This window comes from Amphiprion ocellaris, chromosome 22, assembly GCF_022539595.1.
Source record: "Amphiprion ocellaris isolate individual 3 ecotype Okinawa chromosome 22, ASM2253959v1, whole genome shotgun sequence".
In the NCBI taxonomy this organism is placed as follows: Eukaryota; Metazoa; Chordata; class Actinopteri; family Pomacentridae; genus Amphiprion; species Amphiprion ocellaris.
In genome coordinates, this window is record NC_072787.1 from 23,217,775 (window position 1) to 23,232,035 (window position 14,261).

The 14,261-nt window shown below is 39.9% G+C and overlaps 1 protein-coding gene across 1 annotated transcript; it reads right to left on the reverse strand.

Annotated features, from left to right (window-relative positions):
• Window positions 1-255: 255 nt before the first annotated feature.
• Window positions 256-14,002, reverse strand: tnfsf10 (TNF superfamily member 10). The gene is made up of 6 exons (XM_023272714.3): window positions 13,760-14,002; window positions 12,918-13,043; window positions 7,683-7,728; window positions 7,424-7,540; window positions 4,594-4,829; window positions 256-4,199 (listed from the first exon to the last, which is right to left on the reverse strand). Exons 1-6 carry the CDS (start codon window positions 13,985-13,987, stop codon window positions 3,990-3,992), a joined length of 963 nt encoding a protein of 320 aa, XP_023128482.1. The 5' UTR covers window positions 13,988-14,002; the 3' UTR covers window positions 256-3,989.
• Window positions 14,003-14,261: the final 259 nt, after the last annotated feature.

Genomic DNA, 14,261 nt, shown 5'->3' on the forward strand with positions numbered 1-14,261 from the left:
TGTTTATGCGACTTATTGATCCCCTTGACACTAAATATTAAAAAATATTGCCATGTTTTTAAGATAAACCTTGCAAAATGTAGATATATGCAAAAGAGATCACCGTATTTCTAAAGAAAGCTCATGGTAAGTGTGTAAAAGTTCTGTTTAGTATCAATGGTGATCAGTGAAAAACCTCCAGGGATTTTGCTGCTGCTACTAAACAAAATCTGCTGTTTTTTTTTTTTTTTTCAAACATCAGTTTTATTACACATATTTACACACACTTGTTTATTTACATTCACATTAATTTTTAGCGATCTGGAAAGAAAAGAATCTCAGTTTACAACCTCTAACAGCCTGTTTCAGCATGCAGTTCTGTCTTTTTGATGCCTTGCAGGTGTTTGAGCTCCAGCAGGAAAAGAAAAACAGCTGCAGGTGGAAGATTCCTGGCTTTTCCTACGCGGAGGCCGAACGTAAGTTTTGTCTTAATTCACAACAGAAAGTTTGCAGCTGTGGAATTTACTGAGCTCAATACTGCAGGCTGTTAAATTAAACATGAAATCACTGTTGTTCATTTTACATCATGTTTGGTCCCAGAGAACTAAACCCAAAACATTTTATCAAAAAGAAAATCTTACTAAAACAGCAAATTACAGAGAAAGTGTGACATTTTGTGTATTTACATAAGTGCTACAGTGATTGGTGCATTCATGTCATGTTGGAAAAACCAATGATTGGTTTCAAAACCTCTAACAGAAACTATTTGTTGGAGGTATTAGTGAATTGAACTTTTCTTTATAAAAATAAGTATTTAACCCTCATGTTGTCCTGCGGGTCAAAATTGACCCGGTTTAAAGTTTGAAAATGTGAAAAAAAAATAGATATTTTCCACAGTGAAACTTCTGATGTCCACATTTTCAATATTTTTGGGAAATCTTTGAACATTTTTTGTTGGAAAAAAGAAATGTTAAAAATGCTTCTTAAGAACATTCACAAAAAAATCAACCAAAATCCAAAATATTAGAAGTTTTACTGATATATATCTCATCACTTTAGATATTTTTAGGATTTTTTTTTTTTTTTTGGAAGATTTTTACTCATTTTTTGAAAATATTCACAAGAATTTTCTTGCCAAATTTGGGTGATTTTTTTTTTTTTTTTTAAATAAAAGTTTTAAGGGAAACTTTTAAGGAATTATTGGAATTTTATTCCTGAAGGTTTTGCAAATTTTCAGAAATTTGGGGAATTTTTGGATTTTTTTTCAGACAAGGAAACAGTATTTTTTGGTGCCCGTAAATGAGGACAACAGGAGGGTTAAAGTTCACTTAAAAGGTTTGTTCTGGAGCTTTTAGCATCATTTATGCGGTTGTTTCAAGGATTATATAAAAAAAATAGCAAGCCAAATTTGTTGAAACCTGTTGGTCGAAGGAAGATAAGAGCATGGACGTTGGAGTTCATGTGGCATTCTAGCTTTGTCAGCTGAAGAAGGTAACAAGATGTAGCTGCAAACTAGAAGAAATCTAGTAAACACACCCCAAGTTAAGATTCTTTTCTCAAATTACTATTTTCTCGACTGAAAAATAACTTCCAAGCTCCATCAGTTACAGCCACCGATGCATTTTCACTCAAATATAAGCGACGATTTCTGTTTGTACCTCCTTGAAACGTCCTGCAGTTTCCACGACAATTCATCAAGCCTTGTCGAACACAACACTGCTCTTCTGTTTTTGATGCGCATGATTGTTTTCAAAGTCTGCAAGTCACATCTGCAGTTAATCTGACATAACATGAATACCCACTGTCAGGGAGAATCGTTAATGTGGTTCAGGCCGACACACTGGAAGACTGACAGCTCAAAGAGAGACTTAAACACCGCTGCCAACAACAACACGACGCAAAGTCTTCCATCCATCCATTATCTATACACCGCTTAATCCTCACTAGGGTCATGGGGGGGGCTGGAGTCTATCCCAGCTGACTCAGGTGAAGGCAGGGGACACCCTAGACAGGTCGCCAGTCTGTCGCAGGGCTACATATATAGACAAACAATCACTCACACATTCACACCTACGGGCAATTTAGAATGATCAATTAACCTCAGCATATTTTTGGACTGTGGGAGGAAGCCGGAGTACCCGGAGAAAACCCACGCATGCACAGGGACAACATGCAAACTCCATGCAGAAAGATCCCAGGAAAGCCGGGACGCGAACCAGAGATCTTCTCGCTGCAAGGCGAAAGTGCTAACCACTACGCCACTGTGCAGCCCACGCAAAGTCTTATTCTACTGTTAAACTCGTGAAATAAAAGCAGAAGTTATGCCTTTAATCCTGCTGTGAACATGGGCAGCTGGTTTCTGTATGGTAGCAGAGGTCAGTAAATTTATGCTTCACGGTTCTCCATTTTTGAAGGCTTATTACAAGAATTTTAAAGAACGCAAAATATAGCACAATATTTACATCTTTTAACAAACACACATCCAGAGATTCACCTCAAATTTATGCAAGTAGACTGAATTGGCAAAAGAGTTTCATACAAACGTTTCTTAGTGGCAGAACTCGATTATTTTGTAAAGAAGTGGTCACAATAGACATGTTTGCATGTAGTGAATAAGCCAAAGTAAGGCTTAAAAAACAAGACCAGTTACTAAATAAATATGGATGAAATGGAAGTAGAAAAATTGAAAGTCTTCAGAAACAGTTTTCAGCCATGAAATGGTGCCACAATTGTAGATTTCCCTTTTTTTGTTGTTTTTGTAGTTGCATGTTTTGATTTCAGCTTCAATTGGTTTCCTCTTTTACTGTAAAGCTTCTCTAGGCTTTTTAAAAATTTTTCATTAGCCATGTGAAATAAATCTTAACTATAGACGAGGTCCTTGGTTTACAGCGTCCTCGACCTACGGCGTTTCGTCGTTACGTTGGAAGTGGTTACGGGCGGATCCTCGATTTACGAAGTTCGTTGTTACGTCAGAACTGGTTACATGAAACCAGTTGGCAAGCGGAGTGGATGAATACGTTGTCATGCGGCGCTATAAGATGGCTTTGTTTACATTCGCTGGTTGTACACCACCTTGGATTTTGCTACATTCACTAACTTTTTGCCCTTCATTATGGCTCCCAAGCACAAGTCAGACTCTTCTGATTGAGTTCCAACTTACGGCGAAAATCGACTTATGTTGGGCCATAGGAGCAGAACTCCAAAATAAGTTGAGGACCCCCTGTGTCAGAATTTATTCTTACATTACTTGCTGACTTTCTATCTGCTAAACCCAGTACTACTACTGTACTAAGACGAGTAAATTATAGTTGAAACTAAATATAGTGTCGCAGTAGAGTTTAGCTAGTTCGCTAACAAAGCTTGTTAGCTAATGAAGCTAGTTAGCTAACTTTTCTGATGTCTGAAGAATCTACTCAGCTGTTAAGTTTGGAAAATTCAAGTGTAAATTAAGAAATTCTGATATAATCTACTTTTAAAGGTGCCCTCGATTAATTTCTTGCTTTTAACCTTAATCTTTAAACCTGGGTGATTTTCTAATGCGTATTCTTCTTCAGAATCGGTTTCTGGTTCGAACACGTAGTTATGGATTTCACAGATCTGCACATTCTGCAGGAAATGATGGCGTAGAGTTACACTTAAGCCATATTAAAGCAGGAAGGGGTTATTTTCGTGAAAAAAAATAATCTAAATCTGCCACTTTATATGGGTTTAATCAATGACCAGAAAAGCTGAAAGAAGTTTCGCCCTAAAGAAATGTTCGCACAACAGAAACCATGATCTCTGCCAAATTCAGTCCACTCTCGCACACTAAAGTAAAAAAAAAATAGTTGAGTCTGGTGAGCTCTCACGCATACAAACAGCCCCAAATCCATGTCAGTGTCCTCTCCGCCAACGAAACCAGTGTTGTCAAAGTTTTCGTTTGTAATTCTTAAGACAAAAAAAAAAAAACCCTGACAAAAAACACGAAGGTCCATTTGCAGAATCCCTTTTGCGACTCCCTCATTGAGCCTCTAGCTGATGAGAAACGCCCCGAAGAAGCTGCTCTTCTCATCCATGTCCACGGCGGAGGCGTTGGTCACCGTGACGAACAGGCGGTCGCCGGTGCTGAGCGGGAACAGCCCCCCCTGGTGGGCGGAGTGCAGCGAGAACTGGGAGCCCCGGGACCAGCAGGAGGTCCGGCTCGTCTTCATCAGCAGGATGGGAACCGGGTAGGAGCTCACCTGGCGTGGACAGGGACAGGTGAGGTTATGTTTTGATGCAACACGAGCTCCCCGTCTGGATTAGTCACCGGATTAGATTCATCACACTCGGAGGAAACCACCACCCTGACCCACTTCCCTGTGAATCATCCGCCTGTGGTTTTCAGAGCAACTGAGGTCACAAATACATCTGCAGAGTGGTCAAGACATCCTGGATTTAAATCTGTCCGAGGGAAACCCCACGAAAATAAGGATCTGATTCAAGCTAGTTGAAATAATCATCAAAATGACTCAAACCAGGAACGCTGAGTCCATAAAATCCACCTCAAAACGGCGACTAATATAGATCAAACCGAGATCAGCAGCGGACGAAGGCGGTAAACTCCAGTGTGACAAAAAAAAGAGGAAGAATCACCTTTTTGTAGACGTACTGCAGCAGAGGTTTCCCTCGGTCCTCCGCCTCCTCGCCATCCTCCTCCAGGGAGTGGGTGTGTCTGAAGTAGGTCTGGGCGTAGACATAGTAGAGGCCGGGCTGTGGCACCACCAGCTCCCCGTCCACCAGCTGGACGTCCTGGAGGAAGGCCAGCCCCTTCTGGCCCTCCCACCATGAGATCTTCTGGCCCTGGACTCTCCGACCGGCAAAGACCGGAGCTGGAGCCAACAAGACAACCGCATTCAGAATGAATCAGAAACAGATTTCTCCATAATTCTTCCAGCAAATGAAGCTGTAACAAGTGCTCGAAGACAGCGAGATTCCAGAGTACAAAAGGGAAATGGAACACACTGCTTAATTTACAGCCTTTCAGCAGACAACACTAAAGACACAGCAGAGTTAGAATATCAGTCTGTTTGTAATAGAGTTCTCCAGCCTGCTTTCTTACTCTGCATATTCACAGAACATCACCACAGTGCAAGGAAAACCATAAACTGCATAGAGAAAAACACAGCCTCTAGGTATGAAAACTGAAGCAGAAGTGCTTTAAAACCTTCATTTTTTCAAACAGACAGCAGGGGGTGACACCTGTTTGCAAAAACTGGCCTGATTATATGTCAGCTTATGAGAAATTACCCTCCTTATCACTTGATCTGTTGCCCCAATTAACATTCTCTTGAAGCGTTTATGGTCTCGATTGCTAGTTCCAAGTCTCCTTCAATACAACATGGTGTTTATTTTGCAAGTTATTGTCCCATTTAGAGGAAAATGAAACTTAAAATAGGATATATTCCACATCTGCTCCTTATTTGTGAGACAAAAATAGTGACATCAAACTCAGATAGTAGCCCACAACAGGTAATGATGAATATATTTATCTTCTATACACAGTCTATGGTCAAAATGTGACTTCTATTTTATAAACGATATTAAGGCAGCATTTGTAAGCCCAGAGTGAAAATATTGATTTAATGGGAGCCAAGCTGACAGCGCAACATGACGCGAACAAAGAACAGGGAAAACTAGAGACTGTGTATAAAAGATGGACACAGCCTGAGCAAAAGTGCTTTAAAACCTTCATTTTTTCCTAACCGCCAGCAGGGGGCGATCCCTCTGTTTGCAAAAAGTAGACTGAAGAAAATTACCCTCCTTATCACTTGATGTGTGGCCTCAATAAGCATTCTCCTAATGAGTTTATGGTCTTGATTGCTAGTTCCAAGTCTTCTTCAATGCAACACGAAGTTTATTTAGCAAATTACTGTCCCATTTACAGGAAAACAACAGTTAAAATTGAGTATTTTCCACATGTACTCAAAGCTTTTAAACAGTAGTTCACAAACCAACAGGTAACTTCATGGTTACTGTGTCTATTTTTTATACATAGTCTGTGGTGGAAACATGATTTAGAAGTCTGCATTATGGGATATTAAGAGATTAAAAAAAAACAAACAGTGCATCCCTCTCATTGATTGCAATGGAGACTTGTTGTTGGTGCAACATGGTGCTAATATAGAGGATTCCAGCAAAACAACTCAATGTGACGTAGATTACTTTTGTAATCGAAGTATCTCTTGTTCGCTTTTGGGATCATCTTAAAGAGCCTTCGAAGCACAATCAAACAGCTGTAGATTGTCCTCTTGCATGTGCATGGACCATGTTGTGCTCACTTCTGATGTTTTTTGCCTCCACTGGTTGGTGCACATTTGCAGTTTCACCATGGATCTCAAACTAGAGCAGAGAAGAATCTGTGTCAATCCACAGTGGAAACCTGTGGACGATCATCAGTGGTGACCAGAGGTGGGCCTGCAGCTACCATTAAGGGAAGAAACAGCAGTTTTTGAAGCGAAAGAGCCCGAAGTCTCCAAGATCGGAGAAGGAGCACCAGTGGCATGCTTCCTTTCATCAACCTTCACGTGGTTGTACACCGTAAAGTCATCCCATAGGACCAGACTGCCAAAGCAGAGTTCTACTGAAACATCCTGAGGAAAAACTTTCAGCTAAAACACTCTGAATTTTGTTGCGATTGCCTGTAGGTGTTCTAAATGCCGGTCACAGCATTGTCGTTATGCTGCATTTTTTAGGCCCTACTCGCTACATTTGGCTCCCTGTAACTTCTTCCTCTTCCCCGAAATGGAATTCAAGTTGTTTTGTTTGTTGCGTAAGGTGCTTGACTAGTTTATATAACTGTTCTTTGAAGGAGCGCTGTAAATGGTGCAGGAGCACTGGGAGCAGAGAATCGCTGCACAAGGGGATTGCTTTGACATTTTTGATCACACCTCCAGTATTGGGCTATATAACAAAAAAACACAAAACTGACTAATCCATCACTCCAGCTAAACTCCTCAGACCACATTTTATGTCTTGCCTTAAGCTCCAAACAATGCAGCTCAGTTTAAATTCATAAAACACATTATAATTATGCTAGGAATACAAATTTGGGTTCAAACTTTGGACCTTTTTAGTCACAGTATTTGTAGTATCTCATGTTTTTGACTCATTATTTTTCTGTTTATCGTTTCAACTTTACATCCGTTTTTCTTGCGAAACCTCAGCACTTTGTGTCTTTTCTTGCCAAGCTTTTCACACTAAATCTTTTGTGTCCACCTGCATCTGGTAAGATTCAGACCTAATTAAAACAGCTAAAAACTAAATGTTGTCCTGGTAACGCTCTCTTACACTCTTAAACCAAAGCACATTCCCACTGAGTGTCGTCAGACCACAACAGGCAGCTCTCAGCTATCACCAGTCGATAAATCCTAGATTATTAACATCTCGTTTTTAAAGCACAACCCAGATCAGCTTGTGGACTCACCTCCTTCCTCTCGCTCCAGTTTGGGCACAAAGCTGCCAGTGACATGAGCTGCGACTTTGGGGCGAGGCGAAGCCCTGTCCTCCATCACAAGTGAGGGCAGCACCCGAGATACTTCATCTAACGGGGAGAGAGAATGAAAAGTTACATGAACACAAAGTTGCGGCTGATACGACTGAATGGAACCAAAAACACTCTAAGAATAGATAATTGTCAGCATTTAGTGCGTTACAGGTGCGTCTTCTTCTTGTGGTTCTCTCACCTCGCACTGCTGAAGAAATGTGCCTCTGGTATCGCTGAGACAAAGACTGTTGGACAAACAGTAGAAAACACTTAATCAGGGTTGCGCAAATAACTCTTTTTGTAAGATCCAAAACATAAAACATTAGCGTTGTTTGTCGTGAACTCTGCTGACATGTTTAAACCAGATGTCCGGTTTCTAATCTCTGGAGATTAAAACGTGACAATCCAACGAAAACGCCAGACTCAACACAGTCCTTCGTCCACTAAACACTTTTATCTGCTGAGAAGAGCTTTCAGCTCATACCACAGTCCTGCCAAACAGCCCGCTATTCGACTTTGACCCTGAAATGTGCTGACATCTGGACGAGGAAGTTTGCTCCAGTGAATAAAAAGGAGCTTTCTTGTCCAGGTTGGTAACAGATCCTTCACTGAAAATCGACCCCTCTCCCCCTTCCTCATGTTTTACGTTCCTTTGCCCAATTAATTGGCAACTAGCAGGAAACTAAAAACCATTTTCTCTGTAATTCTGCGGACTCTTTATGTAAAACAAATGGAAAAATTAGGCTTTTTAGAAAGAATTCAAGGAGAGAAACAAATAAAATTTAATTTACAGAATAAAGGCATGTTTGTGTGACTCGTGTGGATGGACACAAGTTTATCCAGCCTTGTTGCCATCCTCGGTAATTGGCAAACGATTCCTCTTTAAAAATATTTACAGTTTAGCAATGACTTGTTGGCTGCGAAAAGACTCCTTAACTGAATTTACCTCCAGGCGCTCAGCGTGAGCAAGAATTCATTAGTCAAAGCCTCCTGTAGCAGCTCTATTTTAAGGGGAAATCAGGACAGAGTTCAAACAAATCGCTAATAAAGAAGACCTGCCGGTTTTATAATATGTTAAAATTATCAGTAAAATGTATTTATATGGCCTCAAATGAACATACACCAACTAAGAAAAGACACTTTTCCTTTGTGGGGAATGTTGTGCTGCTGTTTTAACAAAATTATTGAAGTAAATTTAACAATACACAGTCTCTACTATTCCAAAACAAAACCACGTTAATCTAATCTTGATGGGGTTTTTTTCAAATTTGTGATAGATGGCAGCTTTGAAAAGCAACTTTCTGGTTTTCTGCTTTTTTTTTTTTACAATATTCTTAATATATTACCTTTAAGTTAGAACTGTAACCTTTATAATTCCCCCTTAACTCATCAAGAGTCAGCTTTACTTCATGTCAGAAACTCTTATTTTAATCAGTACTTGGAAATCATGACGAAAACTCTTGTCCCCACCGATAAAATGAGTCTGATTTGTCTCCATTAACAACAGCACCAAACTGCTTTCCGGTACAGAAGAATACAACTGACATTACAAAGTGGCCTAACGAGGGTAAGTATTGAGGTTAACATCATATAGTGGTATTAATGATGAGTAATTTACATGTAATGATGTAAACCTTGCAAAAAAAAAAAAAAAACATTAAAAGCTACTTTACTCGACTAAAATATATAATAACAATGAGAATCTTTGTTATTTTTAATTATTGTCCTTCCTTTTCAGAATAATTCGATGCTTTTCAGCTAAACTATCAGGTTGGCTTCACATGGAGAGTAATGTTGGTTAAGGCCTTAATTATACTCCTTTGTAGATGTCCACACAGACTGCTGCTGACAACATGGAGGCCTAGTTGTTATTTTACTGCTTTTCTAGAAAGCATAAAGTCAAATTCATGGTTTCAGTGTCTTTTTGCACAGACTGATGTGGACTTTGCATGCGGTTCTTTTCATGCTACAACAAAAACATGTCGATCCACTACGAAGACTGTTGCGTTGCCCCTCATATCAAACAAAAAAAAACACAGGACTCCTGTAGATGTTTCTAAAAGGCTGTGCCTTTGTACTTTTTATCGAATGTAGCAGCAGCTAGTAACAGATTGTCCTGTAGAAGTATCATTGGACAGACATAGCACGGGGTATCTGGAGAGTTCAGAGCCTCCTACTGTGTTTGAGCACCATCAATGGTAAACTCCAAAGTCTGACAGCAAGAACTTCAATTACAGCTCTTTAAATGATGAATTATAAAGTGCTGCTGATGAAGAATCTCCTCATAGCAAACGTGTTTTAAGCAACATTTGCTGTCATAGCATGAGTACAGTTGGTGCACTTGCAGTGCGGAACTTGAAATTTACATCATTTGGACCCTTGCGGACACGGACAGCATGAATTCACCTTAAAAATAACAACTACATGTTCATGGTGTCTACATCTGACAATATCAAGTATAATTAAGGCTTAAGATAGCCAGCTAGCTACATGTATGATGCTAACATGTTAATATAATGTTGGTATAATGTTCAGTGTCTTAGCTTAATGTGTTAGCATGCTGAGGAAATTTTCAGGAACTAAGCACAATTCATACAACTGAGGGGGATATTTTATGGCAATACACATTATACTAATGTCACTTTTAAACGAAGATTTTGAACCTTGTGGAGTTGCAAGAGGAAATGTGAAGGCATCACCAAAATCTGTTGGCAGCAGTTAAGCTAACTGGCTAGCTTAAGCTTTGACTAGTTTGCTCCAGACTGAATTTCAGAAACTGCTTGTTGGATTGTCCTCAAATTATACTCAAACTTCAATGACTTTGGTGATACCTTCACATTTCCTCTCGCAACTCCACAAGGTTCACAATCTTTGTTTTAAGTGGCATTACTATAATGTGTATTGTCATAAAGTATCCCCCTTATTTGTATTAATTATGCTTAGTTCCTTAAAATTTCATCAGTAACATTTTGTTTACGACTAAACAGACATTAACATGCTAACACATTAAGCTAAGACACTGAACATATTAGCATGTTAGCGTCATGCATGTAGCTAGCATGCCGCAATTGGACATTAAGCTAGGACACTGAACATTATATTAGCATGTTGCGTTATGCATGTAGCTAGCATGCTGCAGTTAGCATTTAGCTTAAAGTCTCACAGTGCAGCTAATGAGCATCTTTTGCTGCTATAATTATAAAACTCAAAATAAAGCAAACAGCACTGCAATATATTGAAGAAACAAATGCATTAAATGCTTAAATGTCGACGCATTTTTACAGATATTAGACGAGTAATTTAATAAAAACACAAGCCAGTGCTCAGGCTCAAACTGTCCCAACATCATGTTTATGTTCTGAACTAAATTTAATCAGCCAGCGGAGTCAGGAAAAAAGAACTGGAGGTATTTAAGAGAGCAGTAAAGTCAGAGGAGGAGGAGAATCTGGAGACGGAAATAAAAACAATACGCACAAATAGCAAGTGAAAGAAACTGAGTTTGGTGTGTGTGTGAGTGCAGAGCAGGTGAATGCATTCCTGTGCTGATTAAACTAAACAGGATCACATCTCATCTCCACTATGAAGGAGCTCATTGTGCATCTGCAGACAGTGATTTGGATCATTTCAGCATTTTTCTTCTGCTAATGTTCACCGGACGCCACTAGTAATGATAATAACGGTGACTCCAGCCCCCCTGTTTTACTGCAAGAGATAAAGCTGACATTATTCTACGTTTTTCTAACTGTCAGCGGAGCCAAATTAGCAGTTTGTAGATAACAAAGTCTTTCATTTCCATGTAGTCAAAAAATAGACCGTGTTTTTTAAGTTTTACTCCAGTTTTCATTGTAAAAGAAAAACTCCATTCAAACGCTGTCATCGAGGGAAAACCCCAGCTGCAAAAAGTTTGGTTACACACGAAATGCTGTCATAAAATAACTTTAAATCTTCTTTAAACTTTTGCTTTGTTGGCGGTTTTCAGAATTTTGCAGCTGACGTGTGTGTGTGTGGGGGGGGATTAGTAATGTCTCCAACATCCAGTGGGTGGGGAGTTTTGATACAGCGCAGGCCAGAGGAAAAAAAGAAGTTTTGAAATCTCAGCAGCGAGACCCATAATCAGAATCATTATTACTGATATGTGGGACATTACAGTCAGGCTGAAAAATGATGTTTTTTCACACTTTACGGGTCAAGATAGGAGTAGATTTGAATTGCATTTGGGTTTTTTGTGTTTTATTTCCATAAATTAATGCAGAAAACAGAGGAAGTTTTGAAATCTGAACAGCAAGATGTATAATCAGAATGATTACTGCTGATATGTGCAGCTCAGTTTGTGCTGGAAAGAGGTTCTTGAACATTATTAATGCTTAAAAATTATGTTTTTTCAGACTTTACACGTCAACAAAGGTGCAGATTTGAAGGATTTGAACTGCATGTGAGTTTTTTGTGTTTTATTTCCATTTTTTTTTGCAGAAGATGTGCAAACTTCTGCACAAGAAAACAGGAAGTTTTTAAATCTGAGCAGCAGAACGCACAATCAGAATCATTAATACTGATATATGCAGCTCATTTTGTGCTGGAAGATGCTTCTTGAGCATTGTTAAGGCTTAAAAGTGATTGTTTTTTAGACTTTATGGGTCAACACAGGTGTAGATTTGATCCATTTGAATATGCTCTCGATGTTTTTTGTGTTTTATTTCCATAAATTGTTGCAGAAAAGGTGTAAAATATATCATAATACTGATTTGTGCAGCTCATTTTGTGCTCGAAAGCGCTTCTTGAACATTAATCAGGCTTAAAAGTGACATTTTTTTCAGACTACACGTCAAGATAGGAGTAGATTTGAATTGCATTTGAGTTTTTTGTGGTGTTTTTTCCATAAATTGTTGCACAAAAGGTGCAAATTGCAGCACAAATAGAGAAAGTTTTGAAATCTGAGCAGCACAACGCGTAATCAGAGTTATTAATACTGATTTGTGCATCTCATTTTGTGCTGGAACATGGTTCTTGAACATTATTAAGGCTTAAAGCTGACATTTGTCAGACTTTTTGGGCCAACAAAGGTGTAGATTTGATGCATTTGAATTTGCATTTGATTTGGTTTTTTTTTTCCATAAATTGTTACAGAAAAGGTGCAAATTATGTCATAATACTGATACATGCAGCTAATTTTGTGCTGGAAAGTGATTCTTGAACATTAATCAGGCTCAAAAGTGACGTTTTCAGACGTTACAAGGTGTAGATTTGAATGATATGAATTGCACTTGAGTTTTTGTGTTTTATTTTTATAAACTGGTGCAGAAAATGTACAAACTGCTGCATAAAAAACTCACCAGAATGCAGGATTTTAAGTGTTTGACGCCTAAAGTTCAAATGAAACCCATGCAGGTGAGTTTAGTTGAGACTAAAGGTGTGGTTTAACTGTGTGACTTCCCACCTTCTCAATGAGCAGGTGAAGCTGCTGGGTGACCTGCCAGCACGGATCCCCCCGGACGGCCGTGATGCTCTGGAGGTCGGCGCCGGTCAGACAAGAAACGCTGCTCCGGGCGAACGTCTCCTTCATCTGTCAACGTGAAAACGAAAGAAGAGAATCAAAGAGCGCTTCCTGTAAAACACTCCTGACTCAGGTATTCCTGATTCTCCTGTTTGATTCCTTCTGCGAAGCTGCAATGAGCGTTTGTTTACAGGCTGATAGTTTGAGTGTTTTGCTACAAAACCTGAGTCAACATAATTTACTGGCATGTTGTTTTTTTTTTTTTGTTTTTTTTTCATGTGTTTAGGTTTCATTTCCTTCTTGCTGCTGCTGCATCTCTTCTGGGTTAATGATTAATTACTGTAAACACAAGCTGAGAGTTGGACTGGACTGAATCCAGGTGAGCAAAGAACACACACACACTGTAGATAACCATAAAAATAGCTGCACTTCACCTCTGCTCTGTACTTCCTTTGTTTCTGTGTTTGCAAATGAAAATAACAAAAGTAGGTTTTAGTGGAGTTTCGTGGAGCAGAAGTGACCAAAGCAGCATGTGTGGGCTGCGCTGCATCGTGCATAAAAGGACAGAAATCAGACGTGGACTATTTGTGCTGTGGAGCGCAGCAGCAGCAGAACCAAAGGAAAAACTAGTTCAGACGGTTCCTGCAAGAGAACATGCGCACTTTTAAAGTTTGCACACTTTATTTACAGTGAAATGTTCGGAAACTCGCGGTGCGTCATGCGTAAAATCCTTCGCGCTTCTCCGGTTCTCGACTCTTTTTTCTTTCTTTTAAACTTTCCCTTACCGAGTTGAGCGCCGTGGTGAAGTGCAGCACGGTGATGGTGACGACCACGGTCTGCAGCAGAACCGCCACCAGCAGCAGAACCCCGAGCTTCGGACCGGAGCCCGTCATAACGACAGACCGCCGTCCGTCCGGTACCACGACCAGCGCCGTCGCGTCCCGCTGCGCTCCCAGACCTCCAGAAGAAGAACAATGGCAGAGCGCTGACTCCTTGACTTCTACCCTCCCCATCCCCTGCAAGCAGGAGGAGGAGGAGGAGGAGGCGGGACCGGCCTGCAGAACAAGAGCTCCGAGACGATTGTTCCTCTGGTGCGCTGAAACAACACAGATAGGCTTCTATAGTTTATTGTGAGCGCTCGTATCTGCGCCGTGGATCAGTGTTCCCAGTTTGTTGCGAGAAAAACACCTCAGATCACTTCATTTAACTCGCCCAGAACAGCGGGATTCTGGCACGTACATGACTTTTATTAAAAAGTCATCCCGAGAGCCAATAAACTGCATTAAA

Bases quoted from the DNA above. Each gene is read 5' to 3' on its own strand.
- tnfsf10 (XM_023272714.3), bottom strand. From the start codon at position 13,987: ATGGGGAGGGTAGAAGTCAAGGAGTCAGCGCTCTGCCATTGTTCTTCT. The intron at 7,541-7,682 runs GTGAGAGAACCA...TCTCCCCGTTAG, and splicing joins CATTTCTTCAGCAGTGCGAG to ATGAAGTATCTCGGGTGCTG. The intron at 4,830-7,423 runs GTGAGTCCACAA...TGTTGGCTCCAG, and splicing joins ACTGGAGCGAGAGGAAGGAG to CTCCGGTCTTTGCCGGTCGG.